General features: G+C 45.9%; 1 protein-coding gene across 1 annotated transcript in view; it reads left to right on the top strand.

The window, feature by feature from the left end:
- Positions 1-15645, top strand: part of SKIV2L (Ski2 like RNA helicase) — a 50787-nt gene that overhangs the window by 6701 nt on the left and 28441 nt on the right. The window contains exons 6-14 of the mRNA XM_032211340.1: positions 1548-1622; positions 2602-2655; positions 3490-3713; positions 5801-5944; positions 7180-7325; positions 9256-9402; positions 11009-11093; positions 12968-13074; positions 15150-15296. Coding sequence (XP_032067231.1) covers positions 1548-1622; positions 2602-2655; positions 3490-3713; positions 5801-5944; positions 7180-7325; positions 9256-9402; positions 11009-11093; positions 12968-13074; positions 15150-15296 — 1129 coding nt within the window. The remainder of the gene's footprint in view (positions 1-1547; positions 1623-2601; positions 2656-3489; positions 3714-5800; positions 5945-7179; positions 7326-9255; positions 9403-11008; positions 11094-12967; positions 13075-15149; positions 15297-15645) is intronic.

The following is a 15645-nucleotide window of genomic DNA, read 5'->3' as shown; positions in this document are numbered from 1 at the left end:
TTATAATTTCAAAGGCAGAACCATCGATATGAACAAACCTGAAATCAAGCAACATCCACCATCGGGGGCTTTAGAAACATTTTACAGGTTATGGATCAGCGGTCCCGAACCTTTGAGGTTTAGTGGCCCAGCGAGGGGGAAGAGAGGGGAACCGGGCCATGCATGTGCGTGTAGCTTGATTTGTGCAAATAGAGCTGCGCACATGTGTGTGCACACACATTGACCCACCACTCGCAGAAGTCAAGTTGCATGCTCCCCAGCCTGCTGCTCACTCTACCCGGTTCTAAATAGGCCATGGGCCTGGTAGTGGGCTGCGGCTCAGGGGTTTGGGACCCCTGTTGTAAATCAATTAGTTGGCTTTTGTATGGGTTCCAAGTAACAGCCTGCCAGGGTTCCAAATAGCATCCAAAAGTAATTCAGAGTCCAAGGTAAAGTATTCCTCAAAGTTTCAATGTATTAAGAGAGCCACATTGGCACATCTGGGAAAACCCAAATCTGAAAGCTTCCCAGTTTGCCCCACCCAGTTGAATGATCTTGCCCCCACACCCACAAGTCCATCACATGGTCCAATCCCCCACTGCCATGCTGGCAGTTCCACCCATCCAGTTATGGTCATGTGCAGAAGTGCAGAGACAAAAGATGACCTTGGCTTTCTAGAAAGAATTTCGTTATGGCTACATATCATCTCACTCCTACAATCCTCCCTCCCATTTTCCCACAATAGAAACTGCATAGTAGAATAATAGAAAGAGTGGCAGGCCAAAGATCCAAAAGAAGAGATGGCTGCAGGCCTGACACAGCCCGTATGAAATCAAAAGTCCAAGATCAGAAGCCTCCTCAAAGTATAGATTTATCAGGCATGTCATAATGGCACAGCTGGTGAAAACCCAACTGAAGCTCCCGCATTTTCCCCACCTAACTCAAAATCCAAAGATTTTTCCCCCCATTACACACAACCAGCGATGGGTTTCACATTTTGTTACCACCAGTTCACCGCACACGCATCCGCTCGCTTTGCCCCATCCGTGCATGTGCCTGCCCTTCCGCGCATGTGCTTTGCGCACACGCATGCCTACCACACATGCTCTCAGTCTCAAAAATGCGCCTAAATAGGACAGCATAGAGCCAAGGTGGGGGGGCAGGGGGGTGAGCCACCCGCGATTTCCACTACCGGAACTGGTCCAAACTGGCTGAACGCCACCTCTGCACACAACCACCCCTGCCCCACTCAGGTCACAATCCCAAACCCGGATGACTCCCATCCATGTCCCGCCAGATGCTGGTGTGAGTTTCCTTGGCTCCCTGAAGAAAGAATATTATTTTGGCTACATATTTCCCCAGCTATCTCTATTCTCCCTCTCCATTTCCCACAGCTCTATCCAGCCTTGCTGTGGAAACCTGACATTCCAAGATAGCTCCAGGGTTGACATTCTTCCCATGTCTCTAATTTGGTTATAGAACGCGCATCTTCTTTTTGCAGATTTTGCCCTCCAGGTAACTAAGCTCCTGACTGCTAATAATACGCTCTTGTAACACCATCTCTCCAGGTGGGATAGATGAGCCTAGCTTGGAACTGATTAAGGCCCAAGAAGATAAGGAAGAGGACATTGATTTTGAGAAAGGTAATGTAAGCATGTTCCAGCCAACGGCTCTATTGTTTCAATCCTGACTATTCTGGTTTTTTCATAATGTCCTCTGCCCTCTGTTTTGACTAGATTCATTCCATTTATGGTAGTCAGAGATAGTGAGGATAGGAAAATGGGGTCTGGCACAAAAGAGCTGTACCGTGAGATTATTTCTGTTCTTGGTTACCTGGGTTGTTTATGATTTTATTAACAAAGAATGATATGAACAAGACTCAAATGGAAGTAGAACTTGAAATAATTAACCAGAGATTCTTTGCTAGCATTTGAAGAGTTACGGTGGCACAGAGGTTAGAATGCAGTACTGCAGGCTAATTCTGCTGACTGCCGATTGCCAGCAGTTCAGTGGTTCGAATCTCACCGACTCAAGGTTGACTCAACCTTCCATTCTTTCAAAGTGGGTAAAATGAGGACCCAGATTGTTGAGGGGCAATATGCTGACTCTGTCAACTGTGTAGAAAGGGTTGTAAAGCACTGTGAAGCGGTATTATAAGTCTAAGTGCTATTGCTATTAAAACTAAATTAAAGAATAGAGTGTGTTTCATGGTAGATTTATTGATAGAATTTTAATCCATGTGATAAATTCCCGGAATGGTTTAGATCAGTGTTTCCCAACCTTCCGGTATCTGGAATACAGTTCCCGGAATACCGATAGAAGATAATATTTATAGCTCAGGGTTGAACTGCAGGGTCCTTGGTGCTCTCTAAGCTTGGATGTTTTCTTGCAGATGTTTCATTGCTAAACAAGGTAGCATCATTAGTTCCACATTCCTAGAATTCCAACAGTAGCCATACTGGCTGTGGAATTCTGGGATTTGAAGTTTACACATCTGCAAAGGTTCAGTAACACCAGCTTAGATCCATTAATTAAGTGGACTATCCATGACTTCAAGTTTGATGTTGAAGACCTGGTATCTTCCTGGTAGCTTTTTTCATGTTTTTTCTCTTTCCCTCTTAGATTTGCTGACAGTGCCACCTGGATGGAAGAAAGGGGTGGAATTCACCAAACAAGGTAGAGCAAAATCAAAGCATCAATAGTAAAATGAAAATAATGAGTGCCACAATTAAGGGAGTGCAAATCATATCAAGGGTGAAATATTTTTTGCCAGAAGTGTTTCAATCTTGAACTCTTCTGACCCGGTCTTCATTTCACTGTTGGAACTGTTTCAAGCACAGAGCGCTTCTATACATTTCAAAATATATTATTTTTCTCTCTTCCAGAATGTTTAGGCGCCGCTTTAACCAATAATTCTGAGCCAATAGTTCCAAATTATTCCTTGGGGTTAAGTTTAAGGCAAAAAGAAATCCTCTCCCGCAGTTCCGGTCACTGTTCACCTACTTCGCTCCAGCACCAGTTTTAGTTGTTATTCGGTTGTCCCAGCTTTGTGGCAGTCATCTTTAGGCTGTCTTCTCCTTGCCGTGGCTGAGGGGGAAAAAGAGCCCCAGGACAGACAGGAGAGCTGCGTCTCTTCTCGACCTCACAGGGTGCCTCTCTTTGCTTCACCGCACCTGCAAGGTGGCTTTGGCTTTGCTTGGAGCCCACCAGCAGTGGGAAGTCATCACAGGGAACATGGAGACCCGTTCCCTGTGTCCTATATCGCTGCGCTGTCAACCGGAAGTCCTCAAGCACAGAGTGCTTCTGATCAGGTCCATATTCCTAACATTAATTTATTATGACCACCCAAAAATATTAGCTGGAAAAATCCATTTAGCTGATATAGCATATATCAGCATGAAAGTAACTTGGAACGTATAGGTAGATTCTAATTAAAGAAGTCCTAAGGATTTCTCCACCTGGGTTTCTTTAAAAAAAGAGGTTCAGATTTTGCTCCTTTTGCTTCTTCAGAGATCATGGCCTCCCCAGGATTGCTGAATTTGACCAATTTGCTGGGTGCACTGGACACCTTCGAGCTGGAGGCCTCCAGTGATGAAGAAGGCAAAGAGAAGATGGAGGAAGTGGAGAAGAGGAGGAAGAAAGGGAAGAATAAGGGAGCAAGGGAAGAAGAGATCCCTCCAGCAGAACCAGCACCATTGCACAGAGTGAACAGCTTGGAGGAACTGGTGCTTAAGGTAAGGACATGTCTGCAGGCAGGTTTCCCCTTTATGGGTGTGCATGATGATATGAGATGTAGGAGCCCTATGTCAGAAGGAAGAAGGAGACAAAGGTAGGGTACATTGAGGTATAGAATAGAGAAACTCAGGCTCAGGTATAGGTGGCCTGCAGCTCCCAGCACCCTCCAGCTTTGGTCCAGCAAGATCTAGAAAGCTCTAGAGCATGGTTCCCCAACTCCAGGTAAAGGTTCCCCTCGCATATATGTGGTAGTCATTCCCAACTCTAGGGGACGGTGCTCATCTCCATTTCAAAGCCGAAGAGCCAGCACGGTCCGAGGACGTCTCCGTGGTCATGTGGCCGGCATGACTAAACTCTGAAGGTGCACTGAATGCTGTTACCTTCCCACCAAAGGTGGTCCCTATTTTTTCTACTTGCATTTTTACATGATTTCGAACTGCTATGTTGGAAGAAGCTGGGACAAGTAACAGGAGCTCACTTTGTTATGCTGCACTAGGGATTCGAACCGCTGAATTGCTGACCTTTCTGATCGACAAGCTCAGCTTCTTAGCCACTGCGCCTCTCACAGCATCCTCCAGCTTTGGTCCAGCCAGATCTGGAAAGCTCTAGAGCAGGGGTCCCCGATTCCAGCATGCCAACAAGTGGTCCACACAAACAAGCGAAGCATGCAGGCAGCATGCAAAACCACGCCCCCCTCCGGGCTGCAGAAAATCTCTTCTCCATGGAACCGGTCCCTGCTGCTCAAAAGGTTAAGGGGGGCACTGCTCTAGAGCAAGGGTCTCCAAACTTGGCAATTTTAAGACTTGTGGACTTCAAGTCCCAGAATTCCTCAGCCAGCCAGCCCTTGCTCTGGAGAAATGGGAAAAGTGAACCTGGGATAATGAGTGTTGGAACCAGTTGGTTTTTCTGGACTGGGATGGCCAAGAAAAGAGGGGCTGCTAAGAAGTAAAACTATTGGAGCCAGTGGAGATGTATTGGTTGTCTTCAAATAGCAGGATAAATCATGGTCATTATGAAGAGAAGGTGCCTTTTCTTTTTATTTGTCCTCTCAGTTGTAAGATTATTTCATTGACGTGATTTATTCTGCCTGCATTTAAGTCTGTGGCCCATATCGCAAACTGTAACTCATCGTGATTCCAGTTTTGAAATTCTGAAACAAGCTAGCAGTAGCAGCTAGGAAGCTTTTGATGGGTCGAAGCAAAGAAAATGTATTTAAATGTTTCCATATTATGAACCTCGCTATAAACCTATATACCAGTGGTGAGATACGACCAGTACACCCCAGTATGGCCATACCGATGCCTGCTGGGAGCACCAGGTACTGTTCCAGTACGGTGCTCTGGAGGGCCCACCCGCCAGCCCGCCCTCCTTACCTGTATTTGAGCTGATCGGGGCTTTTGCGCACGCACATGGAGCGTACAGCGCCTACGCAATGCTCCGCCGAGCAGCTGGAGCATCACGGAGCATTGTGGGTGGTAAGTACGCATGCTTGTGCTGTGCGCCTGCATGTGGTGGACGCCCAGCCCCGTTGTACCATACCGGTTGCAACGGGATCCGGAACCCATCACTGGTATATACCATATTTTTCGGAGTATAAGACGAACCTTTTTCCCCCCAAAAAGAGGGTGACAATGTGGGTGCGTCTTATGCACTGAATACAGTATTTTTGGCCTACCAAAACCCCACCCCCTTTGCAAAAATGGATGGGCAGAGGGTTTGGGAGGCCTGTAAAGTGCTCCTGGGAGCTGGAGAGGGCAAAAATGAGCAAAAAACGGGCCATTTTTGCTCCTTTTTGCCCCCCCCAGCCCCCAGGAGCACTCTACAAGCCTCCCAAAGCTCTGCATGCCCCCCCCCATTTTTTTGCAAAAAATGTGGCGTGCAGAGGGTTTGGGAGGCCCGCAGAGTGCAAAAAAGTTTTTTTTTAAATTTACCTCTTCAAAATCATGGTGCATCTTATATTCCGGTGCATCTTATAGTCCGAAAAATACAGTAGTTTGGAAACGCTACATTAGCTCTAGAAAGCAGTTTGGGAGGATTCCATATTTATTGCTCTGTCCCGTCTTTGCCCTGTCTGTCTTGTTCTCAGGAGATGACACCTGTCCCCGAATCAGCTCCACAGGCTGCCCCTGCCCCGGCTGCAGTGCCCCCTAAAGAACAGTGGGCTATCCTGGTGGATATAAGCTCCCCCGTGGATGATTTCTACAAGTTAATTCCTGATCCAGCCTTCCAGGTAATCCACCAGTTGTTAACTGTCCAATAGCATATGCAGGGGGGAGGGGAATAACTCCTGGGACATAATTTTACCCACATAATTTTACTGATCGATCCATATAGGCACAGAAGAAGCAAAGCCAATTCTAAAGGTTCTCTCAGATAGCCCCAAAGGTGCTTCCCCACCCCACCCTAAGAGGTGACTTTCTTGTTTTTCTTCGAAGACATTTCACTTCTCATGCAAGAAGCTTCGTCAGCTCTGACTGGATGATGAGGAATGGAAGGATTTATATTCCTGCCAAGACAGCTGGTCATTTGCATCCTTTTAGAGAGTTGTTGAGGCCACTTGGAGGTTTATTTGTGTCCTGAGGGTCACCTGACTAGTGATCTACCTCCAGTCTACAACACAGTCCTAGTCCTTTCAACACTTCCCTGGAAGCTCCATACCCATTTTCACTATTCAGGTGACTCTGAAGACACAGATAAACCTCCAAGTGGCCTCAACGACTCTCTAAAAGAATGCAAATGACCAGCTGTCTGCAAGGGCTATTAACCCTTTCCCTTCCCCTCCATCCAGTCAGAGCTGAAGAAGCTTCTTGTATGAGAAGCGGAGCGTCTACAAAGAAAAAAAAAAGTCTGGTTATCTCCTGAAAAAAAAAAGCACTTTTGGGTCCATCCCAGAGGTGGGTTCCTACCAGTTCGCACTAGTTCAGTAGAACCGGTTTGTCAAATCTACCGAACCGGTTAGAAGAGGTTCCACCAGAAAGCAGGCCACACCTACAGAAGAGGTTCCAAAAATTTTTGAAACCCACCACTGACACACACACACACACATACAGACTCACACAGAGAGAGAAAGAGAAAGAGAAAGAAAGGAAGAAAGAAAAAAAGAAAAAAAAGAAAGAAAAAGTGAGAGAGAGATGAAAGAAAAAAAGGAAAAAGGGACAGAGAGACAAAAAGAAGGGGGGAGAGAGAGAGAGAGAGAGAGAACACATGGCCGGCAAGCCACTCCCACCAGGTCACATGGCCAGCAAGCCACTCCCACAAAGGAGGCCACACCCACAGAGTAGGTTCAAAAAAAATTGAAACCCACCACTGGTCCGTCCCCCCCTCCCTTCCATTTCGGTTGTCTATCTGCGAGGGAAACAGCAAGCAGGGATAGAATCTGAATCGGCTTTGGCACCAATTCTGTAGGGCTGCTGGGAAAGGAGAGCTGTGTGTCAATCCACTAAATTTCCTCTCTCCCCTCCTCAGTGGCCTTTTGAGCCTGACGTTTTCCAGAAACAGGCAATTCTCCACTTGGAGAAGCATGATTCAGTTTTTGTCGCCGCCCACACCTCTGCGGGAAAGACTGTCGTGGCCGAGTATGCCATTGCTCTGTCGCAGAAGCACATGACGCGGTGAGAATATATCCTTCGTTTCCGGTGTCGGTTTTGTGTTACGCTTTCAAATCATCATCTTGATCCAAATGGGCATTTTTTTTTTGTCTCATCCTAGCCTTTTGCTTGCAAATTCAGGATCCTCAATTTTTTATTTTCAGATCAACCAAGCTTGGTCTATTTCTTGCAATAGAAGTTGACTAACCAGCTTTGTCACTTGAGTCTGATGTCATGAACTGAGAGATAGCGATTGGTCCAAACTCACCCAGCCCGCTTTTGGGCCTAAGATGGGACTAGAACTCACCGGCACCTGGTTTCTAACCTGGTGTCCTAACCTCTAGGCCAAACCCCTCGATCCAAATGCACATGATGGGTGTAAAGGATTGGGGAGGGTTTTTTTCCAATCCTAATGAGCTTTAACTCTGCATTCTTTATGTAGGTGGTTTGTATTGTTTTGGTACTATTATTGCTATTTACTCCAATTATTTAGAATTAACTCAATCATATTACATTCCCTTTTATCTTTGTTGTTAATTGCTATTGAAGGAGGTTAGGTAACTCTTCACTTGATGCTTAAGATACTGACAGCTTAAATTTGTAAATTTGCAACATTCCCATTAGCCTTTATAATGATATTCTTAACATTTGTTAGGGGCAGCTCCTTGTGTGTGTGTGTGTGCGCGCGTGCGCACGCGCTCCAGCATAACTCTAGAATGCCTCAAGCAATTTCAACCAAACTTGGTACACAGATTACTTACCCTCTGGAAACAAATACTGTGGGAGTAAGACACCCTAACACCCCTCTGGGTGTGTGTTCTGTTAAGATACAGCCTGTTGTGCCTTAAAATGGTTTCTACCATATGGCCTTAAAATGGCTTCTACTATACAGCGCTGTGGAGTTGCCATGGTAACGGCTTCACAGTACTCTGTAAGGGGGGCTCCCTCTGGTAAGGGGGAAAATGCAACATTAGAAATTGCGGCAATGTTCATGGAAGGAGGGTTGGGAACAAATAAATATCCAGGCAGCCCTGGGCTATTAGCTAGTCTAATATAAAGATAAGGACCTTGTGCTATTCAGGAGTTGTGAAACCTTTGCTAACCCAGCCGGCATGGCCAGTGGCCAAGGAGGACAGGAGATTTAGCCCAGCGATATCTGGATTATCATAGATTTTCCTTCTTCGCAGTTAACATTTGAGTGGGATCAGTCAGGAAGCCCTTCATGTCAGCCCGTTTATGAATAGAAGGACAGGTAATCCTTATTTAACAACCAGTTGCTTAGTAACTGTTCAGCATTATAATGGACCACCCCCAGCACTATTTACGACCTGATACCAAAGTTCCAACTCTTAGAACCCTTCCCCCCCATTGTCACGTGATCAAATTTGAAGCCCGTGTTAATCAGTTCACATTTACAGCTCTTTTCAGCGACCCACAGTCAGGCGGCCACCATTTTTAATGTTTTTTTGCCAGTTTCCAGCATTTATTTCCAATCTGGGGCCAAAAGCGCCCGTTGGTGAAAACAGGTTTGCTTAACGACTATGAGATTTGCTTAACAACTTCAACTCCAAAAAGGGTCATGAAATCGGCTGTGGTTAGATGGTAACCATAATTCCTGACTCAAATATGGTCATAAGCCGAGAACTATCAGAAGATTCTCTTCCTCCTCGCGTATATTATAAATGTTCCTAATCTCAACTTTGAAGATGTGTGTGGAGTTCAATTCCTAGAATTCTGGGAGTTGAAGTCCCCTTGTGTTCAAGTTGCCAAGGTTGAGAAACAATGCCCTTATTAGGAGTAGCATTCACTTACGTTCTCTACCGGTTTGCAAATGTGAGCATTCGGGCAAACTGGTCCGAACCAGCTGAATACCACCTCTGGTTCTCAACAAAAAAACACCAACATTTGGATCTTCCAAATGTCTCGCCCTTTCCCCCTCTGCCTCCTTTTGCAGCACCATCTACACATCCCCAATCAAAGCGCTTTCTAACCAGAAGTTTCGGGATTTCAAGAACACCTTTGGGGATGTTGGCTTGCTGACAGGAGATGTGCAGCTGCATCCGGATGCCTCCTGCCTCATCATGACGACCGAGATCCTCAGGTGAGGGCTAGGCCAAAGAGAGAAGGCTGTCTCTCAATGCAAGGGGGCGGGCAGGATGGCTGGAAGGTACGATGAGGCATGGATGTCTAGTGGAGATTCTCAGTCATCCAGGTCACAGTTGTCCCAAAGGTGCTTTTTTATTTTCAGGAGGCAACTGGATGTTCTTGTTTTTTTCTTTTGAAGACGTTTCGCTTCTCATCCAAGAAGCTTCTTCAGCTCTGACTAGATGGTGGGGAATGGAAGGATTTGTATTCCTTGCAGACAGCTGGTCGTTTGCATTCTTTTGGACCAGGGATTCCCAACCTTTTTTTTGGCCATGCTCCACCTAAGCAAATCTTGATTCCCCCCCCCCCCGCCCCCAGTGACATATAATTCTTACTTTACTCAAAAAGTGAACTCTACTCACACGGAAGAAGCCTAAAAGTCCATTAACTTGGTTTAAACAAGGTTCAAATTGCCCCCATTAAAAATCAAATTGCCCCCCTGTGGGGCATGGGCCTTACGTTGGGAACTAGTGTTTTAGAGGATCATTGAGGCACTTGGAGGTTTAGCTGTGTCCTCAGAGTCACCTGAGTAGTGCAAATGGTTCCTGTGGTCTGCAATTTTTCTGAAAAATTCAAACTCCCACGCCATTCATCCCAAAGTGCACAGCTAAAAGTCTATGGAGATTCTCAGTCATCCAGGTCCAGGAATGCAAAGGACCAGCTGACTGCAAGGAATATAAATACTTCCATTCCCCACTGTTCTGACACCCCCCCTCCGTCCAGTGATTAACACCAACACAGGCTTAGTAGTTTGCCACTCTTTATTTACAGCAATTACAATCCTGTTGGCTGAAAGCCCAAACACGACTCACAGGGAAGACGTTGGCAGCAACCCAGACTCCAACAGACACGGGAACACAAGGCAGACCAGACAAGGAGTTTCCCAGATTAGTACGAACGGTTGTGTCCTGCAAAAGGACTCCTCCCAAAGTCTCCTCTTATATGCTCTTTTGGGAGGGGCCAAGCCACAACCACCTTGGCTTGATTATCTCTTATGAGTCTGTCTCCGTAACTGCTGCCTCCCTTTCTCTGCCCTTCTCTGTCTGGCATCAGGGACAAACTCCCTTTGATCTTCCCCACTGCTCCATGCCTCAGGTGCCTCCTGGTGGCCAACCAGCCTCTCTGGTCCCTGCTCTGAGTCTGAACCCTGCCTAGGGTCCTTCACATCTTCCATAGCAGACTCATAGGGGTCCTTGCTATCGGAGTCCATCAGCAGCTCCTACAGCTCCTGCTGGGCCACAACACCCCACTATCCTGTCAGAGCTGAAGAAGCTTCTTGGATGAGAAGCGAAACGTCTTCAAAAGGAAAAACAAGGAATGGATGATTGAGAATCTCTACAGACCATCTGTAGCTTTATTTGCCAATTCTGTTTTCTTTTGAAGGCAGGACACGTATCAGCCAGAAATGACTTTTTCTGATTCAGACTCTTTTCTCAAACCGAAATTCCTTCATACTTTAATAATTAAGCAGGGCCAATCTGGCAACCCAAATCTTTTTAGTTGTTTTTGAGAATGATAATGCTGTCTTAGAAATGCCATTTTCTTTTGTTCTATTTGCAAAGGTCTATGCTCTATAATGGCTCCGATGTCCTCAGAGACCTAGAGTGGGTGATCTTTGATGAAGTGCATTACATTAATGATTCTGAGGTAAGTGGGGGGGAAAAACAAGGATTAAAACAATAGAAGAAATCAGGACCTGAGCAGTCCTGAGGCATTTACCGTATTTTTCGGAGTATAAGACGCACCAAGATTTAATTTTTTTTTAAAAAGGTTTTGCCATCTGAAGGACTCCCAAACCCTCTGCACGCCTCATTTTTTTGTGAAAAGTGCAAAGTGCTCCTGGGGGCTGGGCAAAAACGAGCAAAAATCAGCCGCATTTTTTACCAAAAAAAGGGCATGCATAGCCTTTAAGAGGCTTGAAAAGTGCTCCTGGTGATCGGAGGGGGGGGCAAAAACGAGCAAAAGACAGCCCATTTTTCACTCGTTTTTGCCCTCCTCAGGCCCCAGGAGCACTCTGGAAGCCTCCTAAAGGCAATGCACGTCCATTTTGGTGAAGGGGGCGGGGTTTCAGGAGTATGCCAAAAATGCTGTGTTCAGTGTATAAGACGCACCCAGATTTTCACCCTCTTTTTTGGGGGGGGGGGGGGAAGTTGCGTCTTCTACTCCGAAAAATACAGTGGGTTGGTGGAAATTCCTTGGCTTCTTCAGAGGCCCTCTTTCCGTTTCTCCCAACAGGTAGTCCTCGACTTACAACAGTTCATTTAGTGACCGTTCAAAGTTACAACAGCCCTGAAAAAAAGTGACATGACCCTTTTTCACACTTACGACCTTTGTGGCATTCCCCCTGATCATGTAATCAAAATTCAGATGCTTGTAGATTGTAGATGCTTGGCAAGTGGTTCGTGTTTATGACCGTTGCTGTGTCTCAAGGTCACGTGGCCCCCTTTTGCGACCGTCCGACAAGCAAAGTCAATGGGGGGAATCCAGATTCACTTAGCAACTTCTCAACTGCAGTGATTCCTGGTGACGCAGTGGTTAAATGCAGCACTGCAGTGATTCCAAGGTGGCGCAGTGGTTAAATGCAGCACTGCAGGCTACTGCTAGATCAGCAGGTCAGCGGTTCAAATCTCACCGGCTCAGGGTTGACTCAGCCTTCCATCCTTCCGAGGTGGGTAAAATGAGGACCCAGATTGTTGGGGGCAATATGCTGACTCTCTGTAAACCGCTTAGAGAGGCCTGAAAGGCCTATGAAGCGGTATATAAGTCTACTGCTATTGCTATTGATTAACAGTGGCAAGAAGATTGTAAAATGGAGCCAAGCTCACTCAACAAGTCTTTCGCTCAACCACAGAAGCTTTGGGCTCAATTATGGTCGTTAAGTCGAGGACTACCTATATAAAAGGAGAAATACTTGGGTCCTCTGTCATAAAAGTGAGAAAGAATGTATGGGGTCAAAGGCCAATTCCTTTGATATGTCCTTTATTTATGGAAGGACAATGTCTTAAGTGCTCCTTGACCTGGACTCTGCATTATCCCATCGTTCTTTTTATTGGGCCACAGCCAGCGTTGGGGTTCAGCCTGTTTGCACCGATTCAAGAGAACCGGTTTTTAAATGATCAATGCCCCACTATTAAAGTGGCTCTTGGGCACTGCGGTGCGCTGCAATAGAGAAATGGGCAATGGAGCAGCTGGCGCAAGGGAAGGAGAAGGCCACTTCCCTCCTTCCCTCATCCCTCATTTCTTCATGGCAGCGCAGTGCCCAGGATCCACTCCCCCCACTGATAGGGGGGGGGGGAGATTGAAGAACAGGTTTGCCCAAGGTCAGTTGGCCATTGTGGGAGGCTCATCCCACATATGTGATGGAGCTGGAGGACAATGGGCCACGCCTCCCACAAACAGCTAACCTGACCCTGGGTAAAACCGGTTGTTAAAAATATTTGAATTCCACCACTGACCACAGCAGAAAAACATCCTTCTTCACATGCTCAGGGGCATTCTTGTCTTTCTTTTCTCTTTCTCAGCGTGGTGTGGTTTGGGAAGAGGTCCTCATCATGTTGCCAGACCACGTGAACATAATTTTGCTGAGTGCCACCGTCCCCAACACGCTGGAGTTTGCTGACTGGATTGGGTGAGCAGAAAGTTAACTCAAAAGAGGTCCTGCAACTCATCTAAGACCCCGTACATGCTTTCAGATGCTTCTGTGACGCGAAGGTGTCTACTTTCCTCTCTTGTGGGTTCTGATTTTTTTATCAAAAAAATAGAATAGCCCAGTTGGAAGGGACCTTGGAAGTCTTCTAGTCCACCCCCCTGCCTAGGCAGGAAACCCTACACTACTTCAGACAAATGGTTATCCAACATCTTCTTAAAAACCTCCAGTGTTGGAGCATCCACAGCTTCTGGAGGCAAGTTGTTCCACTGATGAATTGTTCTTCCTGTCAGGAAATTTCTCCTCAGTTCTAAGTTGCTTCTCTCCTTGATTAGTTTCCATCCATTGCTTCTTGTTCTGCCCCCAGGTGCCTTGGAGAATAGCTTGACTCCTTCTTTTTTGTGGCAACCCCTGAGATATTGGAAGACTGCTATCATGTCTCCCCTAGTTCTTCTTTTCATTAAAGTAGACATACCCAGTTCCTGCAACCTTTCTTCATATGTTTTAGTCTCCAGTCCCCTAATCATCTTTGTTGCTCTTCTATGCACTTTAAATGGTTGTCCACTAGGGCTCCAAGATCTCTCTCTATCGAGTGAGATACCACCTATTCTGTACCTGCATTTTGTTTTTTCTTGCCTAAATGTAGAACCCGCCTTTTTTTACCCTTGAATTTCATTTTGTTAGATAGCGCCCCATGTTCAAGATCCTTCTGTATCTTTAGCCTGTCTTCTGGAGTGTCAGCTATTCCTGCCAGCTTGGTGTCATCTGCAAATTTGATGAGTTCCCCATCTATCCCCTTGTCCAAGTCATTGATGAAGATGTTGATTATGGTTGATTATGGAATGAGAACTTCTAGAAACCATAATACAGCTCCCAGTGGCCTTTGCTCTCTCAATTTGTCTAATCCGCTTTAGAAGGCAGCTGTGCCAGATGTTGGCAGTATAGAGGTAGTCCTTAATTTAACAACAGTTCGATTAGTGACCGATCAAAGTTACAACAGCACCGAAAAGTGAGACTTGCGGCCGCTTTTCATAGTCACGACGTTTGTAGCATCCCTACGACCATGTGATCAAAATTCTGATGCTTGGCAACTGGGTTAATATTTATGACCATTGCTCATGTGATCCCCTTTTACAACCTGACAAGCAAAGTCAAAGGAGAAGCCAGATTCACTTAACAGCCAAGTTACTAACAATGATTGCAGTGATTCTCTTAAGAAGTGAGGCAAGGAAGGTCATAATATGGGGCTAAAATCCGCTGAACCAATGTCTCACTTAGCAACAGAAATTTTGGGCTCAATTGTGGTCGTACGAGCCGTGGTGGTGCAGTGGTTAGAATGCAGTACTGCAGGCAACTTCTGTTGACTACTGGCTGCCGGCAGTTCGATTCTCACTGGGCTTAAGGTTGACTCAGCCTTCCATCCTTCCGAGTTAGGTAAAATGAGGACCCAGATTGTTGGGGGGCAATAGGCTGACTCTGTAAACCACTTAGAGAGGGCTGTAAAACCCTATGAAGCAGTATATAAGTCTTAAGTGGTATTGCTATTGTTGTCAGCGTCCCAAGTAATGCACCCATAGAAAGCAAAGCTCCGAGGCAGGTAGATTCCTCAAAAGAACAATTTATTGGATATATCATATTGGCACAACTGGTGAAAACCGACTCTGAAAGTTCCTGCCATTTTCACTTAATTAAAAAGTGAAAGTTTTCCCTTCCCCCAGTTCATTGGTCACAATGTCCAATAGAGTTGCTGGCTGGTTACTTGGTTACTCCATTCCTCCTCTCCCCAGCCACAGGAATGTCCTTGGTTCCCACAGGAAAACCTTTTGTTTTGAATATAAAGCCCCAGCTATCTATTTCCCCCCTCCCTGTCCCTTCTTTTCTTCCTTGTGGCAACCCTGAAGCCTCTAAGATGGCCTCAGCCAGGTTCGCTTCAGGATTGATAAAATCCTCATCATATGTTCTGTCTCGTTATCCGTTCTCTGAACAGCCCAGTTTTGGAGAGGGGAGAGAAGAGCTCACCAATATAACACTGTTTGTGGAATTCCTGCTTTTGACAGGCGAATCAAGCGGAAGAAGATTTATGTGATCAGCACACTGAAGCGCCCTGTTCCACTGGAGCATTATCTGTACACAGGAAATAGCCAGAAGACGCAGAACGAGCTCTTCCTCCTGGTGGATGCTCGGGGGACGTTCCTTACGAAGGGGTAAGCTGAAGATCGACAGAAGATCCCTTATAGTACCTTCCAGGCCAACTTCTCCTTCCCTATTGCCACAAGAATTAAAGCTATCTTTGTTTATCTATCTATCTATCTATCTATCTATCTATCTATCTATCTATCTATCTCTATCTATCTATCTATCTATCTATCTATCTATCTATCTATCTATCTATCTATCTATCTACCTACCTACCTACCTACCTACCTACCTATCTATCTACCTATCAATCTATCTATCTACCTATCTACCTATCTACCTACCTACTTTATAGCAGTAGACTTATATCCCGCTTCATAGGCCTTTCAGGCCTCTCTAAGCGGTTTACAGAGAGTC

The sequence above is a fragment of the Thamnophis elegans genome, chromosome 2, assembly GCF_009769535.1.
Source record: "Thamnophis elegans isolate rThaEle1 chromosome 2, rThaEle1.pri, whole genome shotgun sequence".
Classification (NCBI taxonomy): Eukaryota; Metazoa; Chordata; class Lepidosauria; order Squamata; family Colubridae; genus Thamnophis; species Thamnophis elegans.
The sequence above is the reverse complement of the archived record's forward strand: the minus strand, read 5'-3'. Positions and strand labels throughout refer to the sequence as shown.